Source organism: Engystomops pustulosus, chromosome 4, assembly GCF_040894005.1.
Source record: "Engystomops pustulosus chromosome 4, aEngPut4.maternal, whole genome shotgun sequence".
NCBI lineage: Eukaryota > Metazoa > Chordata > Amphibia > Anura > Leptodactylidae > Engystomops > Engystomops pustulosus.
In genome coordinates this window covers 103,528,390-103,551,501 of record NC_092414.1, presented here as the reverse complement: position 1 = coordinate 103,551,501, position 23,112 = coordinate 103,528,390, and the positions used below count along the sequence as shown (strand labels likewise).

Sequence of the window (23,112 nt, the reverse complement as noted above, 5' to 3'; positions counted from 1 at the left end):
TGCTTCCCTACAGAGTAATATATGAGCAGCTTTGTGATAAAATATCTTACTTTACAAAGTATACCCTTCATTAGTATTTTAACCCTTAAAGATCACTCACTGATTTACGGAATTACTGTCATTTAAAGCTTGACAGTAAGACAGGAACTCTATTTGTTTTACCCTTTTCCTTAGAATTGTATCTTTAAGACAGTAGGAAATTCCTCTGATAAGATGAAGTGTATATTTGTACTGCAATGTCCTTACACTAGGCTCTTTTTTTCTATTTTCCTCTCCAAAATGCATAGTCATGTCTTCCATGTCTTTCAGTATTGCAACCAAATTTTAGGAAATAGATGTATCAGCCACTTCTCTTTTCTACTCCCATTCTGAATCTAATGTGCATAGCTACTGGTGACATTCGCAAATCCATCTCTGCTACTGTACTTTCTGCTCTTGTTTTTATAACAATGGTCACTCTGGTGCAAATCCAATCCTTAACAGTAAGTAACAGGAACCTTTTCTATTCCAGTTGTATAAAGCTGATGTATATTTAAGATTTGATACATGAAAGAGATTTTCTGTTCAGCTGAATCTTATAATCACCTTTTATTTCAATGTTGTACCTATGGAAAAGTACTAAACATTTAACCATTTAAATGTCTTTTGGTATAACTCTTAAAGGGGCATTTTCATTTTAGCAAATTAATGTTCTTGTTTGTATGATAAAAAGTTTACAATTTTCAAAAATCATTTCTCTATCAGTTCTTCATGGTTCCCTAGATCTTACTTCATGTAGATAGAAATCAGTCAGGTGCATGGCTCATTTTAACACACAGCTCTGATTACTCTATGTTATACTAATGAGCTGTGCACCTGCGTGACATCACATGACCACATGTCTGTTCACTGGAAGTAAACATAGAAGCTTTCTGTAGAAGGACAGCAAGCAGAGATCTAGAAAAACCTGAGGAATTGATACAGAAAGTATATTGGAAAATTGTCTAACTTTACATTAAACCAACAATAACTTTTATTTGCTGAAACAGGAACATGGAATGAAATGTACTACTTGAAGATGGAACGAGACCGTAAATCAGAGTGAATGCTGGGATGCATTTTTATTCCCATGTACATACCTATCCTTACAAAGGAGCATGCTGAAAACTACACATTTTACTAAATGATTTATTTTATTGTTTACAGAGATGTTTGAGATCTTGTTTTCTGTATATCAACTTTTACTTCCTGGTTGTACCATTTAATATTCATGTAATTCCAAATGAGATGGAATTCAAAAAATGATTACTTTTTTATACTTTAGTGTATGGAGCTGTATAAGGGTTCATTTTTTTGTGGGGCAAGTTGGAATTTTCAACTATAATTTAGAGGCTGTATGACCTTTTGTGCATATTTTATTCTAGTATATTTTAAAATACTTAGAGGACCTGTCACCAAGTAACCAGCTCCTAGTGCTAAAACAAACACTGCAGCGTTAGAATGATAGCATTATCTGAAACCTCCGATAACGCTATCTAACACTACGGTGGAGTACAATGTAAACGCTGGACTGCTCTCAAAGCTGTTTGGTGTATTAATGAGGGCGATGTCCGAGGCACTGCCTCTTCCCCGGACCGCCCCACTCACTCCAATGGCCGGTGGTGACTGCCACACGTCATGCAGCTGTCACCACCCCTAAACCCGCCCACAATCTTCTAGTGCTGAATTTCTGCGTGACAGGTCCTCTTTTTGTAAGTCTATGCCCCAAACCTGTTGGATCTAACTTTCCATGAAAGGGTTAATGACCAGGGGAGAACAAACATTGAACCATGTGTGGCTAATGACATAGCTTGCATTTCGTCGCACATGGCTACTTCCTCAGGAGTGAAGAATTCATTGGGGCACTGTTTTTAAGAACAGTGCAAATCGAGTGCACCACTTATTTTTTTGGTGCACCTTTAACATAGGATGTGCGACACACTTCTGTAAGACTTTGGAAGTTAAAACTGACGCACAGTGTGCTTCACTGCTGTCTTTTAAATGCTGAAATTTAATGCTGAAAATGCCGCAATCAAATGTCTTTAAATGCTGCAAGGGTTAGCTAACGGTGTTTGCTGCAATTTACTTTTTTTTGTGCACCTTAGTAAATGTGTCTCATGTATCTTTTTCCTTCTAGACTTTACATCACTCTGGTTAGCGCCTCCTACTCAATAACATGCTGTCTGCAATTTCCATGTGACAGGTTTTATGTCATCCTTGCCAGACAGAGTTTTTTTAAAACTCAAACCAGACACAGATCTTAAAGAGAAGACAACTATATCAGAAAGGTTTTCTTTGGATCCAGCTCTATTTTTGGCTTCTAAAAAGTATGAGAAAGGGAAACAATGTAGACAAGGCAGTGATCTTATTGGCCTTCATTTACGAATGCTTTCTAATATTTTTATAGTATAACTTTATAAGATGCGGTACCTTCTGTTTGCCTCATTTTATATCTTTAATAATCTGTTCTTTACTTCACAATTCTATAAAACAGTATGCTGCCAATGTAATACTGAAACAATAACCTTAGTTAATGTGGGACATTGGAGTCTTTATCTTCTCTGTGTTGGAGTAGGATCTACCTAGCTTTTAGCTCATTCCTCTTAAAACATTAGGCTTTTTTTGTTGTCCAAAACCTAAATAATATTTTCTTCTGGTTCTGAAACCTGCTGAATATCTTTTCCTATATTGGCCCTTGGGGAATGCTATAAAATTGTTTCTTAGAAACTTCATAGAAACTTACATAAACATTTACAGTATACCAGATCCTTCATTGCTCATTGCTCACTACTTTAATGGCAGTGAAGTGGTAAAAAGTCTTGTATTCAGGTGACATATGAGTTTAATTAAAATTTAGCAATAAGCAAGAAAGTGGCAGATTGAATAAAGTAAGTTGTAAGTCTAAACTCCTATGTCTATTTTTCATCTTTTGAAGCACAGTTGTGATGGAGAAACTCTTTAAAGAGCTACAGGCAAGCATGCAGTATTATCTGATGACTAACAACTCACTATGTTCTGTTTGAATTCACCTAAAATAAAGCACATGCAGGTCAATACCCCAGCCAGAAAGCATTATGCAGATTTTCAGTAGAAAAAAATTGTGTTGATTGCTGACTTGTATAAAAACGTATGGTTAGGACCATGCAAAAAGTAACTGTTATAGCTGCCCTAATCTCTACTGTATACTGACTGGTAAAGTAGATATATTATTTTGAACCTAATCTTCATGGCACAACTAACTGCAGTGCAATCTAAACTGTGTGAGTTTTAAGGGTCTTTGCACATTTTTACCCTAGTGGAAAATCCATTGATTTGTCTCTTGTGCATCAGTCTGAGGCAAGGGTAATACATTGATAGGTTCTTAAAAGATCCAGACTCATGCCCCTATAAATATGAAACAATTTCTACTGCACTAAGATGCAATCACAATTTTAAAATATGATGCTCTGAAAGCCTATAATCACCATGGAAAAACAAAAACCACAATGAAAATCTACACTTTTCAAAGCAAATTAATATAGTACCAAGTCTTGTTATCAGAAAACTTTGGAGAAATTATCGGGATCAGGGGTACAAGACATACAAAGGATCATCAGTAGTCAACCTTACATTTGAGATATAATAAGATTAATATAAAACAACCTTCATTTAAAGGACATCTACCACTAGGATTGTAAACCAAGCACACTGACATACTGGTGTGTCCCCTCTAACAGGATTTGCTCTTCTTTGAGCTTCTTATGCCCTGTTTTTTACAAAAAAAAGGCTTTTAATATTGTGCAAATTAACCTGAGGGGCTCCAGGATCCATAGATGAGACAAGAGAGCCCTGGGCCTTACCTGCTTGTGGCCTCCAGGTCAGAGATAGGGGGTCATGAAGCTGGCATGAATGTTAAGACCACTTTGTAATGTGTTGAATCTCTGTATTTATTTATAATCACATTCTTTCCTTTCCCTCTGTGTCTTAAAATGTCCCATTAAAACAGTAATCTGCAAATCTTCCATAGTATGGTCCTCTCTGGAGAAATGTGCAGCTACTGGGAGGTCTTTCCTTTCATTTTTGATACCTCAATCAAAGAAGCTACATAAGATCAAGGGGACCTTTTCCTGCAGGTCCTCTAATGTGGTTTACCTTATTATGTGTCAACAGTGTCCACCCACAGGCCTTTATGTTGGAGAAACAGGCCAGAGACTTCATCAAAGCATGAACTTACACCGATCTGATATTAAAAATGAAAGGAAATATCTCCCAGTGGCTGCACATTTCTCCAAAGAGGACCATACTAGAAGATTTGCAGATTACTGTTTTAATGGGACAGAGGGAAAGGAAACAATGGGAGTATAAATTAATGAGGAGATTCAACACCTTAGTGGTCTTAACATTCATGCCAGCTTCATGACCTGCTATCTCTGACATGGAGGTCACAAGCAGATAAAAGCCAGAGCGCTCTTGTCTTGCCTCACAGGTTTTTAGTGTGTTTATTGCCATCCTGTCGTAAATAAGATGTTAAAATGCTGTGAATTTTCTGTTTCATGCATAACATCATGTCTGACGAAGAGAACTAGTATTCTCGAAAGCTCACCATCAAATATACTCAGTTAGCCTCAAAAAGGTATCACCTATCACTCTTCTTCTGATAACTGTGGTGGGTACACTCGCACATAAAATATTGCTTTAAGATAATAGCCGGGGTGTGAGGAGTGCACACGCTTAAGATTCATATCATTTCACACAAAGCTTCCTTTTATACTCCCAGTGCATACAATCTGTCTGTGGTCATGTGATGTCACACAGGTGCACGGCTTGTTATACCTCAGAGAGTAATCAGAGCCATATATTAAAACGAGCTTTGCATCTGTGTGGACAACCATTTTAAGGCAAATAATTATTACTAAAAGTTGCATTGTTAGGTGGGTAGTATGAAAGACTATATAAATCTATAGTGGACTCATAATTGTAAGTCAAGCAAACTGATGAGTCTAATGTACTGTAAAAATAGATCCAGTAGACCCATGATTTTCATAGACTGTTTATAAATAGGGCAGTGCATTCTCTTGTCAGATTTGCTTTCATTCATAGTTATGTTTCATTGTCTAAGCGGTATATACAGTAAAAAGAACTGAAACTGGCAATTGGTTTTAGTATGACATTTAAGGTAAAGATTGCAGCAATAGCAGCAATTGATGGTGAAGTGAAACTGGGTTTCATAATCCTTCTACCAAGAGAAATAGACGACAAAATGTTTTTTTCTGCTGTCACTTAAAAATGTAATTACTTTAGTCTGGTACAACATGAGTCTTTCACTTATGTAACAGAGCCAACACAAGGATCACAGCACATTTATGTCTTTAAAAAGTAGACTGCTAAAAGTGACTGTAACTGTATGTCAATGGTACCTTTCTCACCATTAATGGATTTGTGAAACAAAAGTATACATTAGCCATTTTTTCTTTTGTTTTTTGAACTCTTCTGGCCTTTTTTTCCTTCATACAGTTCAATGTGCTACTGTCAGCAATATGTTACTTCCTTAAAGGGGTTTTCCAGCTCATTGATACTGATGATCTATTCGTTAAAAACAGAATGTCTGATTATATGTACATTCCCATGTAGAAATGCCTATGGAAAAACTGCCCTAAATAGGCTTGTTTTTGTGGCACAAATTTTCTGCTGCCTTGCCGCACTCAATCAAGAAAGTGAAAGGAATATTAGGGAAATTAAAAAGCTTTAGCCTTGTCTTTGATAGTTGAACAATGATAATACCATACACCCCTTAAAAGGGCTGGAAGCAGCATCAGTCATAACCTCTTGGTGAGGCCAATAATTGTGATGCAATCCCAGTGATGCTCCGCTATTGTGACATTTCCTGTACAGTTTGCAACAAACGTTTTAGGAACTCTAAATGATAATAAACCTGGCGAGAATGCAAACACATGCTACAAAACAGTATTTCTATAGCATAAAAAAATTTAGGACATGTCTTGTGTTTTGCAATTTTTCTTTGGCAAAACCAGTCGGTTTCCTATGTAGAGGGGAGGGGTGAAGGTGAGGTATGGCTCTGGTGGTTATACGATCACATGCATGGGGCCTTAGTTAAACTTTATTTATCAAATTAGTCTTTGAGACAAAGCTAAAAACTAAAGTGAATTAAAAAAGTCCCCTGCCTCTCCTCCTCTAATCACAATTCCTAAGGCCCCTTCTACACTTGCATTTTTCATGCGCATGTTCTGTCCACTCTGACCCATTGTAATTAATGGGATTTTTCAGTCTTGCATTTTTTTTTCACGCGCACACGCACTTTTTATTGACACCCGTCTAAATCTCGATTTTTGCAAGTGACATACGTGAAAAACGCAACATAGAAGTCTATGGAGACGCATCAAAAACGCATTGCACTCTGAGACACATGCAAGTGCAATGCGTTTTTCATGCATTAATTTCCATAGAAAAGATAGAGCTCAGTCCTGAGTCCTTTTTACGTGCATTATCTGCGCATGAAAAACGCAATGAAATTGCATTGAAAATGCATTGCAAACGCGTGTGAAAAACTGAGCCACAGAACAAACTCTGACTGAATACTTATTGAACTCTGATGAAAAATGTCAGTTTTTCACTGACCAAACCCTTATCGCACCCTGATCAGACTCTGACGTGATCTGCAACGCAAGTGTGGAAGGGGCCTTACACATAAAAAGTTTTGTATTTTTATGTGTGATTTTATAAATTTAGCATTTAACAAATTCTTTTTGGGCAAAGGTGTTTTCCCAGATATTTTTTACCCTTTTATAATAGTCTAAATACCGTATATTCCGCCGTATAAGACGACTTTTGAAGACAGAAAAATCTTCTGTTTTCTCTGGGGTCGTCTTATACGCCGGTAATCCCGACCGCCCGCCGTGTATTCACAGGGCTGTACTCACGGGCTGAGCCCTCTCCATAGCCGGTAAGTCTTTGCTGCATATTGCAGCAAAGGCTTACCGGTAACACCCGCGATCGGTGCTAGCACCGATCGCGGGTGTTTTCACAGCGATGGCTGCCGTCAGCCTCAAAAAGCTGCCGGCAGCCTCAAAAAGACATCGGGGCGCATACTCACCCTCCGTTGGCCCCGATGTCTGCGCGGCTCGTCTTCAGTCTTCCGCGCCGTCTTCTTTCTTCTGCTGGGCACCGCCATGTTTTTCACAGCAGCGGCGCGTCATACTAGGTGCCTGCCGGGGAAGATCAATGGCGGCGCCCAGCAGAAGAAAGAAGACGGCGCGGAACACTGAAGATGAGCCGCGCGGACATCGGGGGAGAAGCGCAGCACATCGGGGCCACCGGAGGGTAAGTATATAAGTTTTTTTTTTTTTTAATGCTGGGCTGGGCTGGGCTGTATACTACTGGGGGCTGTGCTGTATACTACTGGGGGCTGTGCTGTATACTACTGGGGGCTGTGCTGTAATGGTAATGTTGTTGTTGTATGCCTTATGTTTATGAGCGACAGTTTTCCTGCTATATACCTGCATGTCATAAGAATTTAAATTAAAAAAAGGACCATGTTAAATTCAAATCTGTTTTTTTACAAATTTTTACCGGTGTTTTGTGTGCGTTGGAAAAGGGGTAGTCTTATACGGCGAATATGTCTTAAACTCTATATTTTAAACAGGAAAATAGGGGGGTCGTCTTATACACCAGGTCGTCTTATATGCCGGAATATACGGTAATTCGCTTCACATTAAAGGTATGTCCATTTGTGTATGATACACCGCTCTGAACTACAAAGGATGAAAATCTGCAACACTGTAGCACAATTTACACTGCAGAATTTTTTAAGCTGCAGGCGGATGACATGAGGTTACCTCAGTGTTACCATATACTGTATGTCTGCATATTTCCTGCGATATTTGTGATCATACTGTAAAGGCTTCTTTTTTACATGAATTTTCAGTTTTCAGCACCAGGTCAAAATTTACTGTCAGGCAGCAATTTTTTCCTCAATTAGAACTACTGGTAAAAATCATCATGTGAATGGTGCCTAAGACTGATGCCTTTTGCCAAGTATCTTTTTTTATGCAGCAAGAACATTTTCTTGATTACGGTTATATGGAATGCCTATTGCATTTACATTTGTTTCCTCTAGATATTTAGTGTTACAATGTGTCTGTTACATCATGTGTGACATAAAGCAATAAATGGTATTGATTTCTTTAGACACCAAGGGATGTTGTGGTTATGCAATTAAGTACCATAGAACTGTCAATTTAACACATTCCAGTATAATAATAATGTATTTAAACACACAAGTATGCTTGAATCATCTCTTTGTAGCTCGTTTCGAAATGGCTGATTCTTTCCTATTGCTATGCAGGCCCCATATTTCACACATTTCACTTTACATTGGAATTCACTTGAACAATCACAGACAAGTGCACATTGTCATAGTTTTCAACTGCTTTACCGGATGTTGTTAATATATATTCAATGCTTCCTAAACTATGTTAAACACTTCCTAAAAAAGAGCAGCATGGACAAGTGTCTTTAATGACATATATACTATTTGGTGTGGTATTATTTAGTTTATACACTCACCGGCCACATTATTAGGTACACCTGTCCAACTACTCGTTAACACTTAATTTCTAATCAGCCAATCACATGGCGGCAACTCAGTGCATTTAGGAATGTAGCATGTAGGCATTTAGGCATGTAGACATGGTCAAGACAATCTCCTGCAGTTCAAACCGAGCATCAGTATGGGGAAGAAAGGTGATTTGAGTGCCTTTGAACGTGGCATGTCTAGGGTTTACAGAGAATGGTCCGAAAAAGAAAAAACATCCAGTGAGCAGCAGTTCTGTGGGCGGAAATGCCTTGTTGATGCCAGAGGTCAGAGGAGAATGGGCAGACTGGTTCAAACTGATAGAAAGGCAACAGTGACTCAAATCGCCACCCGTTACAACTAAGGTAGGCAGAAGAGCATCTCTGAACACACAGTACGTCGAACTTTGAGGCAGATGGGCTACAGCAGCAGAAGACCACACCGGGTGCCTCTCCTTTCAGCTAAGAACAGGAAACTGAGGCTACAATTTGCACAAGCTCATCGAAATTGGACAGTAGAAGATTGGAAAAACGTTGCCTGGTCGGATGAGTCTCGATTTCTGCTGCGACATTCGGATGATAGGGTCAGAATTTGGCGTCAACAACATGAAAGCATGGATCCATCCTGCCTTGTATCAACGGTTCAGGCTGGTGGTGGTGGTGTCATGGTGTGGGGAAGATTTTCTTGGCACTCCTTGGGCCACTTGGTACCAATTGAGCATCGTTGCAATGCCACAGCCTACCTGAGTATTGTTGCTGACCATGTCCATCCCTTTATGACCACAATGTACCCAACATCTGATGGCTACTTTCAGCAGGATAATGCGCCATGTCATAAAGCTGGAATCATCTCAGACTGGTTTCTTGAACATGAAAATGAGTTCACTGTACTCAAATGGCCTCCACAGTCACCAGATCTCAATCCAATAGAGCATCTTTGGGATGTGGTGGAACGGGAGATTCGCATCATGGATGTGCAGCCGACAAATCTGCGGCAACTTTGTGATGCCATCATGTCAATATGGACCAAAATCTCTGAGGAATGCTTCCAGCACCTTGTTGAATCTATGCCACGAAGAATTGAGGCAGTTCTGAAGGCAAAAGGGAGTCCAGCCCGTCACTAGCATGGTGTACCTAATAAAGTGGCCGGTGAGTGTATGTCTATCTCACAACAAGCTAGACAGGCTCCAACAATGAATTGAAATATATATTGAATGGGCAATGTTACAGCTGCTTGTTTTTTTTTGCATTAAGTAATGTTACTTTCACAGGGGGAGATTTATCAGACGTGTATGAAAGCTAAACTGTCCTAGTTGCCTATGGTAATCGGAGCTTAGCTTTCACTTTATAAACTGTGAAAATGAGCTCTGAGCTCTGATCAATTGCCATGAGCAACTAGAACAGTTTTGCTCTCAGACACTTCTGATAAATCTCCCCCATGGAGCCTAGAGCTGGTGCACTTTGCAACTGCCCTGATCCCTCAATCTAGGATCAGTGACGATGGGGGAAAGAAAGTTTGAGACAAGTTGTATTCAAACTTGTCCTGTCCTTGGTTTTCATGGACAGCACAGTGGCTCAGTGGATAGCACTACAGCAGTGTGGAATGTTCACATGAAGGAAAACTGGCAGGCACTATCTTCCATCAGAGCAGTATCCCCACTCGAGACGCATTAAGCCACAGACCAATCCTGGAACCAGAGATCGCGGTAGAGCCTTTGGCAGCTGCCATTAGGAAGGATGATGGTATTAGGGGGTGTGGATGTGGGGGCCCTGGCGACAAAATCCTGCTTTACGCAGACGATATCCTGTTGGGCTTGAGGAATTCCCTTGAGTCAGTTCCGAAAGCAATGAATTTAATAGAACAGTTCTCGAAAGTCTCGGGGTTACAAATAAATTGGAAAAAATCTACTGTAAGCAAAATTGATGATTTCCCAGGGACGATTGCTGATAAGCTCGCCCCAATAGACAATAGCGGCACCTTTGAATACCTGGGGATTAAAGTCAACACGAAGGTTACGGATTTTCCCGAATTGAATATAGCCCCTTTCGTCAAGAAATTGGGAGAGAGAGTTTGTATATGGAGTAAACTACCTCTGAGCAAAGGAGACAGGATTGGACTGGCCAAAATGTTATTGCGAATTGTCCCTGTTGGATTGAGGACAAATGGTTTAGAGCACTGAGAGCAATTCTAAATAAACTTTTATGGGGGAGGTCAAGAGTGCGTATTAAGCAAGAGTTCCTATGGAAAAGCATTTCGCGTGGAGGAGTATATCCCTTCCGTCCTTTTTTCATTATTATATTGCATCTCAAATCCTGTTTATTGGGGAAAATAGGAACTTGTATATTTTTGAAAGGGTATTAGAACAACTTGGGGGAGCACATGAGAATATCTTTTTCGCCCTGGAGCCGGGCGCACTGAATATAAAAGGGAAAAATATTCACAGTTTAGTCCAATAGTAGTAATGTTGCACCGGGTGTGGCAGAAATATAAGGTGTTATTAGGGGTGGGTGGAGCAATAGAATGGACCCCGGTATGGGTTAATCTGCATCTGGGAGAATTTTTTAAATTTGAAGGGGCTGATTTTTGGAAGAAAAAAGGGCTTAGGTATGTTGCACAGCTATTTCAGGGAGGACAAATGAAAGATTTTGGTGAACTGAAACACATATTCACTCTTACCAATTCAGATTTTTTTCAGGTATTTACAATTAAAACACGTTGCACATGCAGAAAGTAACAAAAAATTATTCACTATCACGATACACTCTAAAATTTCGAAACTATATGTTATGAATTATGGGAAAAAATCTATCGGGGATATACTAGGGAATTCTGGATGAAATGAATAGGGATTATTCACGTAAGTCAAGGGAAATGGGAAAAGTGTATAAGTGGATTAAGTAGTAAACACTGGGAAAAAAATATACGAGGAAGTAAAAAGGGTATCAATTAATGATAATTTTAAGTTTATTCAGTTAAACATTTTGTATAGAGTTTACTATTCACCCCATATGCTATTTAAAGCCGGTTTGAAATCAGATTCTAAATGTCATCGATGTAAGCAGGATTCTGCTGATATTGCACATGTTATGTGGTTTTGTGGCAGGGAGAAGAAAGCCTTGGCAACGGGGCCGTTTTGTGCTCAGTGGCTCTTTCTCAATCTAGTTTAAAAAAGTTTAACCTAGGTTAAAAGCGAGAGGACAAACGCAGTACAAAATTACAAGGCAGAAGGATTTTCTGAATACAGATAGAGGGTCAAAATAGCATAATAGAGAGTACAGAAATAGGATACCAGGGGCTTACTGGAAACTGAAGGTAGACAGATCTCTTATATGATGTGAGAGACTATGCCCCAGGAATGATTGCAGCAAAACTCTGCAAGCCAGAAAAGACAGAACGGCAAGGTAGATGTGAGTGGAGGGAGAGCCTGTCACTAACAGCAATTTACTGTGTTGCAAATCAATCAAGGTAGCCAGCAAGTATAAACCACTGTTCACACTAGCAATTGCAGAGTAAAACAGAATGACACAATCAGCACATCTTCAGCTGTGCTCTACGGGGAGAGGATGACATGGGCACAGATGTTACAATGTAATAATATAATATAGTATAGTATAGTAGTAATAATATACTATTATACTATTTACATATTTGTGTCTTTCACATGTGTATTAGAAAAATGCTACATATATAAGTTTTGTTGGGATTTTCCCACGCTATAGAACCAAGTATTTGATCTGTATTCCATCAGTGTTTTACTACAGTCTAAACCAAAATACTGAATACAAATAGAGGGGGAATATTGATTAAATATTGTTAAAATACTGATCAAACACTGATTATTAAATACCGTAATAAATGTGTTATTCCTATCTTAAATGGTTGGATTTATATTTTGTATTTTAAATTATAAATTACTAACCCCATAAAAAAGTTTTAGTGATTTTCTTTATAAAATTTTTCAAGTACAATTTAGCTTGAAGCATTTTTCTTTAAATGTATATTGTAATTTTGGTATGTAGTGTAAAATTTGTACACAAAGGGCAACATATCAGCTATGAACATACATGCACGTGGAAATAATTTGCAGTAAAGAAACATTTCTAGTGACTTGTACAAGGCCTATGAATGCATATAGTACATCAATATCTAAAAAATTGCAGCAATCATGATATAATAGTACATTGTCATTTGTGACCTTTCAGTATTGCTCCCTGTTAATTCTAAATTAATAGTGTCAAAACCAAATATAGTTTCCTTTCTTTCTTATTCATCCATGAAAAATTGAATGTCATATAGCATGAATCTATTTTAACATGAATATAAAGTAAAGATGTTAATATATAAATAAAAAAAATGTAAAAATAGGGACATTACAAAAACCTCTAAATATATTTAGAGTTTATTTTTAATAATCAGTTGCAGGCATGACTGCTAATGTATATGTCATACCCCATCATTTATAGCTGCCAGAGTTTTTTTAGGCCATTCATTTACCAAAATAGAGAAGATGGTGGTAAATATGTGAGATATTTAAAACTTGACCTTTGCTAAGAAGGACCCAGTAGCAGCTGCTTCATTCAGTCAGTTCTTCAAAGAACTAAACTTCTACAAAGGCTTTGGTACAATATGGGTAAATTAATAGGATTAGCACACATACTTAGATAACACAAAAAACGTATTCTTTTTGTTATGTTTGTGATTGTTAGCTTTTTATTATATATTATATTTAATACAAAATCTATATTAGCATTTTTCATCGCAAAATACTTTATGTTGCCAATTTATGTACAGTACTAAGAAAGAGATGAAATGTTACTAGGAAAATGCAGTTGAGGACAATATGTATTGCAAATATTGCTGTTTTTAAAGGGTACATAACGCCTGCCACTATTTAGTTTCATGGCCATTTTGGCTGGCACCATGTATATATACTATTGTGCAGCAATGATTAACCCTGTGGAGAGGGATTGTGACTAATTCTCTATGGCAGCCTTTGTGTAAGGCCTTACTCTGTGGTTGCTATTCAAAAGCTGACATTGTTTGGTTAAATTGGCTAGCAGTGATATAAGTTCATTTTTGCTTGTACTTTTTGGCTACCACTTTGTCGCATCTACTGTACATTGGAATTGTGATTAAGGTGATTTTCAAGGGGGAGGTTAACATTGTCACTCCCAATGCTTGAGCTCAGACATATAGCACTTATATACAAATATTATAAGATGGCAGGGAAGAGTAGCAGTTCTCCAAGGGAAAATTACCTGCAATGTGGCCTACAATGGTGCACTTTTCCATTGAAAACCAAAGGAATATATATTTCCCTATGAAATCACCCTCTAGGTAGTAATAGCATTGTGAACTCTACTACATAAGCGTTCTGTTATATTTATGCATCTGAGCATATCTCTGTGCCATCCATTCTCTACAGCACCACCCCTATGCCTAACCATGGCACCACCCCTGTGCCAGTTCCAGCTGGTTCACCTGTTTTTTCCTGTCTACAGCTCTTAGCAATGTTCATTTAATAAATGACAGTTCACTGGGAAGCAGGAGAAGTAATTCTGGAAAGCTTGCAGTTTTTCCTGTATTTAGATGTGGCTTGATTTGGAAGCTAACAAACACCCTTCAATTCTATGGCTCCAGCACACTGATACATTTGACAACACTGCTATATACTTTTGTATATTCACTATCAATATTTTCACTTTTGTGCGCTTTATAATTGTGTTACTGGGTAAACTCTAAGCCCACTTAATAAATATGATGTACATTTAATTAATTATTTTATTATTTTAATTTGTTATAACATGCATTTATATTTACACATAATAATACATTCTTTCAATGTAAAATCTTGTAGAAACTAGTTTAAAACTTGTAGAATCGGTTTAGAAATTTTGCTAAAATATATGGGGGGGGGGGTGTATCATTGCAACTACAACAGTTTTCTGTCTTCAAAATGTCTCACAATTGTCTACAAATGTGTGCTTTTTTAACTAAAAAGGACTGAGACTTATTTTAAAAATTGCAATTTAAAGCCTTTTCTGCTAACTATGTAGAAATAAGAATGAAAATAAGCTTTACCTCATTTTCTATTTAGAACAGTGTGAACAACTGATCTACCAGGTAGATAAAAGACATTCTTCTAGATGTGAAATACCAGTGACAAGGATTTAACCTAATTCAAAATATAAATGGTATGGCTTGACCGAACAGACTAAGACAATTAATTTGCTGCCCAAATTGAAACAAAGGAATGTCAAAAATGTAAATTCCAGCATATTTTCACTTTTGAAGAATACTAACGCTCCAGTGCTTCACAAAATTATATACAGGTTAGCATCTTCTCTAGCTACAAATCTCCAAAAATACGATGGACAACTGTTTTTTAAATTTCTCTTTGTGTAAGACATTAAACCTCTATAGCAGTGATGGCGAACCTTTTAGAGCCTGAGTGCCCAAACTTCAACCAAAAGCCGCTTATTTATTGCAAAGTGCCAGCGCAGCAATTTAAGCAGCAATTTATTTCTCCTCGTTCTTTGACAACTTTCGATCGTTCAGCCTCCTAAAGACACCATTGCAGTTGAAAGGAGGAGGGCAAATTCCCCTATCATAGTAGGAAGATTCGGTAGGAAGATTCTTTGAGTCCAGTCTAGTGAACTTCATGCTGGGGTTATGGTCTGGGTGCCCACAGAAAGGGCTCCGAGTGCCGCCTCTGGCACCAGTGCCATAGGTTCACCACCACTGCTCTATAGTATCTGTATTATTCTGTACTTTTGATCTTTTGAGAAGTATAGGTGGCATAAAGGAAATTTTTGTTTCCACTAAAGGTAATTTGGTTTCCCTTTGGGATCAACTCTTTTGAAATATAAATATTTTTCTAGACAAATAATTGCTTTGTTGGCCTAAAGCAAATATATCAATTTCTAAAGTATAATTTTGCATGGGCACCTATTCCTATATATGTCACTGTCTACTGTCCTTTGGTTATGAAATATGGTGGTTATTTAGTTGAAAAACTGTGAAAGGAGTAATTGCCCAGCAAATTATCATTGATGGTGGACAAATGGTGAATGATCTTTCCGGACACTCTGTGAGTACTATTTCAAATAGTGATTATTTGTAGACTAGCATCTATCTGACAAATATTTAAAAAATGGACAATGTCTTTCTAATCAAAGACAATCTGAATGAATGAAACAATTGGTAAATTCACGAAATGTACAATTGTAATAATTGAAATACTTCATTTTGATAAACTTTAAACCATTGTGTCACATTCATGTAACACCTACAATGACTGATAAGGCTGGGTTTTTCACTCAGAAGAATATAGTATTTGTTCCCTTGTTATGGGCGTTTCATGACTCTTCTGACTTATAAGCCTAGAATCCGACAAATAAATGGGTACTGTCATGTCTCTTGCTGGCAATATGAGGCTCATTTCTGAAAAGGGATCTTAGCATTATGTAAACTACTTGCTATAACTTGAGTGGACTTCAGTAATCCTTTGGTTTATGATTTTTCTTCTTGAAACTTGTTCTCTTAGGGCAGTCATCAAGTAAGCAATGACAGTTTGAGGGGTTTGGCCATATGGAACACTATCTCATCTTATACTAACAAGTACAAATAGTTACACAATATTTGTTTTCATGAAATGCTGGGATCAGGTGGTTTGAAAAACACATTACCAAAACCTTAAACTATCCAAGAGATAAAAAAAAGTTTGTCTTAGTTCAGTTTCCTATGGAATTTACTGTCAGTTAGAAAGCAGATGTCTAGAAGCTCACACACTGACAACCAAATAAGATTATGTAGACATAATCTGAACTGTCAGCAGTCGCTATTGCAGAGTTCTGAGAACCTGACTAAGCAAGACAGGTCTCATTATATTTATCACACCATTGTCTTGCAGAGTCAGCTATCTCGGTACACCTACAGTATGTATGAAACTAGTTGTTCTGAGACTGTAGCATTGGTTTTACTAGATGTGACAGTGAAACTATTCATAAAACTGACACTAATATACTGAAACCTTCTGAAATTTTGTAAAATTTAGTTATGCTTTTTGTCTTTAAAAGGGTTATAACAAAACCTAGTTATTCCTCTCATAAAGTTAATCACTTAACAATTGGAACTTTATTAACAAATATTGCGATCAGCAGAAAAAGCTAGTACCAGCTCTGTTTGGTACTTCCTGCTGTTACCTTCTTATATCTCAGTATGTCCATGCAGTGAGGCTGGAAGGTCAGGCATGTGCAGTAATGCTCACTGTTCAGTTAAGTCTATCCAAGCATAGTGATATACAGCCTTATGACTTTCCTCCTACCCTGAAAGCTCAATATGCTCAGTTAAACGAAGCCAAAGAAGTTTAAAACAAACAGAAAGAAGTCTTACACTTCATCTACCAGGGATTCATAGAGAATCTCTATTGCTGGTTACCCGAATAGAGTGTTCAGAGAGTTATCTGGTTACCCGAATAGAGTGTTCAGAGAGTTATAACACAACAATTTTTCTGCCACTCTGCTCTGACAAGAAAGTTATTAGGAAGTAAGAGTTCTACTTATGGAGACTTTGCCAATTAAGGCCACATTGCAGGCATGTTGAGACTTATAGCCATTGATGCTCCACTGGAGGATTCTGAGAAATATGCAAATACATTTTCTAAGATGGGACAAGGAAAATCAAGCTTTTTTTGGCTACCTTGTAAGGCAGCCCCTAAAAGTCAAGCATGACTTTCAGGAAGCCAAATGACATGATGTGGGTTTAAAGCCAAACCATTATATTTATTCTAATATATATATACTGGAATGGATATACTGGTTTGGCTTTAATTCCACATCATGTTATAAGGCTTCTTAAAAGTCATGTTGATATAATGTTTTACTTATCCCATATTTCCTTATTATTGGGACAATGTTTTCCTTATCACATCCTTGAAAATGTATTTGCATTATTCTGACAAAAAAAGAGGAAGACACAAACATAGGGTAAAACAGTATCTATTTACATATACAAATACCTGGGCGTTGTTTTGGACAATAAGTTAAATTGGCATCAGCACATCGAAAAGGTAAGCAGATGCGCTAACAGTAATTTATTATTTTTTAGGTAGATTAAGTTTATTTGATTTGTCAAGGACAATGATGGTAGGTTTTTATTGTACAGTTATGATGATTGCATTTGCATTTGCTTTAGCAGCTTGGGGTAACTGTATTTCTAGTAGAGATTGCCAAAGGTTGGATAAGATAATTAAGAAGGCTTCCTCGATAGTGGGTACGTCCTTTAATAAATGGGAAGAAGTGGTACAGTGTGGAATATTGAGAAAAATAGATAAAATCTGAGATAATATCGACTACCCATGTATGGCGTACTTCAGGCACAGATAAGTCGTTTTAGCTCCCGTTTTATTTCTATGTTGTGCAGGTCTGAGAGATTTAAGAGAACATTCATACCAGCTGCTCTCGAGCTATCAAATACTCTCCGGAAGTGTAGACCAAGGAAAGATTGTGTTTCACATATTTTAAAAATGTAATAGGGATCTATGTGTAATTTATGTTTTAATTGTTTGTATGTGGTTTTGTTTTTTTTTATCTCTGTCAATATTTTTTTTTGGATTGTGTATTGCGGATGTGACACTTTAAGTTCCCTTTGGGATAATAAAGTTATTTATTTATGCTAACCCTAACATAAGGGTTATTGTAGTTTTATTTATTTACAGTATTTGACTGTTTCTTGCATAAATTAGTATGATAATTCTCGAACCTTTGAGAACTCTACACTGTGCAGTTCATCTGTCATTCCCTATTAGAATCTTGAATACGTTGACACCTGTGTGTTACTAGTAAGGAGTGTGCACAATCAGTGCTGACAGTGTCATACTGTGTAAAAACACACATTAACCAATTATATGAAAGGTCTCCCTATGAATGTGGACAGGCATCTGCAATGCACCTGACCTAGCGTAGAATTGCGCCATAGCCTGCACCCCTTTGCATGGTTCAGCACAGCTCCCTTCCTGCCCAATCAGCGTAGAGAGATTTTTTCTCTGTTATGTCTCTGCTTTGCTTCCATGTTGTCTCTGCGTCTGCCAAAAAAACTGAAGTTTTTACATTACTTTGAAAACAGAACACTGTCATCAGTGATGTTTCATCAGTTTTCTTTGCGCATCTATAGACTATGGGGATTATTTACTAAGGGTCGCGGATTGCACAGACTGTGCGCTGTTTTCAGGATTTGCACGGCTTTGACAGGTATTTAACAGGGTTTGCGCTGGGATTGTGTCACAGGCGATCGTTTTTTTGTCACAGCTCCGCTGGCTTTCATGTGACAGAAATTGGGGGCGTGCCGTTAGAATGATTGGACTGAGTGCTGGATTTATCTTTTTAAGTTTGTCGCAAGACAATGCACTTAGATGCACCAGGAAGAAAAAATTGAACTGAGCGGGGAAGCAACACATGCAGGATATCGGGCGCACAATCTTAGTGAATCGCGGCTCAGTGCATTATTTGTGCTTAAACCCCTAACTTGGCTTATACTAGAGTCAATTTTAAAAAAATTAACAATGTACTCACCTTTCCAATGCCCCTGGTAGGTCCTCTTCTGCTTCCGATGCTCTGGTGCTTCCTCGGGTCCTTCCGTCGGCAAGTGGCTGATATCATTCTTTGTACTGGCCAAGGTCGGAGACCCGAAGAGGAGCAGAGTGAGCTGACGAGGAGCTGAAGAAGACCAAAGGACCTGAAGAGGAACCGAAGGGGGGCATCAGAAAGGTGAGTACAGTGTTAATTTTTTTTTAGTACAGGGGGGCAGGCTGGCTATATACTATGGGGCTGGTGGGCGAAACGGAAGAAGTAATTTAACATGCATGGTGAGTGCCGCCTTTTCTTCTTATATACACATACTAGAGGGGCAGGCGGGCTATATACTACAGGGGCTGGCAGGCTATATACTACAGGAACTGGCAGGCTATATACTACAGGGGCAGGCAGGCTATATACTCGGGGGGGCAGGCAGGCTATATACTACAGGGATTGGCAGGCTATATACAGGTGGGGCTGTGACCAATGCATTTCCTACCCTTGGCTTATACTTTGGTCAATAGGTTTTCCCAGTTTTTTTGTGTTAAAATTATGTACCTCGGCTTATACTGGGGCTGGCTTATACTCAAGTATATACGGCACTATTGTCCATTGTTGAAACATAATTTTTAAAATTAAGAACTGAGCTATCTAGATATATATTTTTGTTATTCAAACATGGTATCCAGCAAAATATAGAAAGGACTTCATATGTTAAACAGGCCATTGTTTGATGAAGTGTACAGCGGCATTTTATCAATTGGTTATTTTCTTAGCAGAGTACATAAATATGGTATATTGCGTATACAGACCAAGGAAAATATTTAGACCAAGAAAACATTCTAGTCAATTCTAGACAAAGTCACATTTCAATTCTCACAAGTAAACACAATAAAGTGCAGGACTCACCTGGAGTCCCTCATGAATGGCACGCTATCATTGTGACGTCCAGAATTGGATTAGTCCCGCACATATGAGGTGTTCAGCTGTCACAATACTTCAAAAAGAACAGTGCCGGGATCAAGGTGAAGAGAAATATAGGTGAGTATGTGTAGTTTAATTTTGCTTTACTTAAGTGGTAGATTTCCTCTATAAGGTAAATATATTTATTTTTTGTATTTACCGTAGCTCTGAAATTAATTGTTGATTGAAGTGTACTTTTATTTTCCATTGACAATCCAATACTTAATATAAGCAACATATAGGAAATAAAAGCAAAAAACAAAAAAAAATATTGAATGCAGATTATTAAAACTTTGGTTCAGAAAATGTGTTTATTTCATGATTCTAAAACTGGTAATTTTATTAGAAAAAAAATCATAATTACATTACAATTATTATTTTCATTCAGATACATTTATTGGTGTTCATTTTCTTTTGGAGATTTAACCCAGAGTCTATTGGTCCATATTTTTTTTTTCATTTTTTTAATAGAGGCAATTAAGTCATAGTAAAAATGTCAACTGACTAAGATGTAAAAGGCTGAATAACTAGCATAAAGTGATGACAAAATATGCTTCATTTATATGCAAATACTTCATGTGGATTACTGCTGCATGTTAATGTATGTTAGGGGAATTCTAAATAGATTGTATAATTGGAGCACAGCAGAGAGATAAATATGTGTTGTAAATCAAGCATTACTATTGATGATAATTAAAAGCATATTAAAAGTACTCACACATGGGGCACTTGAGAGGAATTTATTACTACAAGTTTGCAATTAACCACTGAAAAAGCCCCACTGGACTAAAGATGCAAGACTCAATTGACAATACAGTTTATGTCGTATCTGGTATTCCTGTCGTGGTTAAATTAGAGGAATGTGACATCTACAAGAAGCTGAGCTATTTGAAGTAACTGTCAATCTTTGCAATCAAAGGATGGCTTCCTTGTAGCCAATTAGATCCTTTATCATGCTTAGTAAGATTATAAAGTCCTACTGAGTTCAAACATTGTCCCTATTGATCTGCAACCTCTAGAGGACTGTGTAGTTGGTACCTCCATCGCTAGGACTGAACTCTGATAGTTCTTGAAAATGCCTCATTTAGCTGACTGCTCGTACTACGAGGTAAGGAGTAGACATTAGATTTATTACAGTTTATAAATAATTATGATTTTTTAATATGTATTTATGTTTTGATGAGAAAATTGTATTAACTTTATTAATAAGTTCATACAGAATACTTCTCTCATTTATGATTTTTTTTCACTTAACTTCAATTATTAGACATTATTGCTAAACTGTTGGAGTTTTTATATATGCATAATACTGTCAAATCAGTTGTAGTTAGATGCATCATTTATCATTAAGTACATTTTAACTTACAAATTTGCAATGTTGCAAACCAGCCATAATGTATTTGATGTTTCTTGGTGTGTTGGAAGCATGGTTTGCGTATATATATCAGTATTTTTGGAGCAGTCGTCACTGTCATAAATTTTACACTTTTTATTACATCCTTTTCTTTTGCCTTTGTTTTAAATCTATTGTTTTGCATGAATTGCATGTAGAAAGTCTATAGCTTTTGGTGTACTTATGATAAGTTCTGGTGCATTCAACCTCATTACTTCCACTAATGTTTTAGATTTGGTACATATTTTTTGATTAAGTAATTCTGTTATTTGGATACCTAATACAGGGACTGTTTCATCATTACAGCTATGTCAGTTTTCGGTCTTAAAATTTGTCAAATCTGCTAATTTGTGCTAAATTTGCGACATTTTGGTAGAGTGAGACAACCGACTCTACTTTCGACTACAGTCTACTTATGACAGTGATATTATGTCAATCGGGATGTGGCAGTGAAATTTATCAAGTCACCTTTCAACAAGTTGCACATTTAGGTGTAAATTCACTCCAGTCCTTAAGTGTTTTAGGGAAATCACAGGGACTTGTTGGCGACTTTTTAATGACTAATTATGTGAAAATTTATTCAAAAGGTTGCAAATCCACCAAAGACATTAAAACTTTATGTGCCAAAAGAAAACCACATGTGTGAAGCTGTCATTAAAGCTAACATGTTTTGCTATAATTTGCAACAAATTTATAAATTTTTGACAAATTTGGCGTATCTGCAAATCTGTCCTGAAATGTAACTCCACTTTCTATGCTATCCACTTATTAGAATGACCATGCAACAATTTTAGCATCTTTAAAAAAGGCACATTGATAAATATGTTTTGTAGAGGCTAGCCACACCCACTTTACCACCTGCTATTAAAAATTGGAATGTGTTGTAAAAAACTTAAAAATGTTTGCATAAGTAATTCCTTTATTTATATAGCGCACACAGATTATGCAGCGCTGCACAGACCTTATAAACTTATACGTTCAACATCATCTTATATTACAGTTACTGTTTAAATACAACTTTAAACTTGTCATGACATATGCATTGTTGTTGTTTTGTATTATAGGTTCAGACACACCTGGAAAATCCTACAAAATATCACTTACAACAGTCACAAAGACAGCAAGTAAAACAATACTTAACAATTGGAACAAAATTTTCGACACAGGCACTCTCCTATTCACATGCTCAACCTACAGGAATAACTCCTCCACTGCGGAGTGGACACATGTCTCCTGTGGCAGAAAGCTGTACGCCAAATGGTTCTGTCTCGAAAATACTGTCTTTGGGGAACAGCCATGAAAATGAGGTAACAAGCATATATTTTTATTCCTCATTCTTTTTCTTATTCCTCATTAAAAGATAATTGCTGTCAATGTAAAATGAAATTTGGAAGACATTAAACAGTCATATAAGAAATAATGTATTGCAGTTTCTCACATTGTCTAACTTTGTTACCCTTTTCAAACAGTATTTCAATATAAGGGTTACAAGTGCAAAACATTGGTATTTGGTTGATATTTTATATAATGTACATCAATCCTTAATAATAATATCAATAACAAATCACACTATTTCTACAATACACTGCAAACCT

The 23,112-nt window shown here is 37.2% G+C and overlaps 1 protein-coding gene across 2 annotated transcripts in view; it reads left to right on the top strand.

Annotated features, from left to right (window-relative positions):
* The first annotated feature begins 376 nt into the window (after positions 1–376).
* TFEC (transcription factor EC) overlaps positions 377–23,112 on the top strand; it is a 42,200-nt gene continuing 19,464 nt past the window's right edge. Inside the window, exons 1-2 of one of the 2 annotated variants that reach the window (XM_072146947.1) lie at positions 377–482; positions 22,582–22,824. In XM_072146947.1, the coding sequence (XP_072003048.1) occupies positions 378–482; positions 22,582–22,824 (348 nt within the window). In that variant the 5' untranslated portion in view covers position 377. Of the gene's footprint in view, positions 483–21,131; positions 21,233–22,581; positions 22,825–23,112 lie in introns of those variants that run through there. The other variant, XM_072146948.1, reaches the window with a different exon arrangement.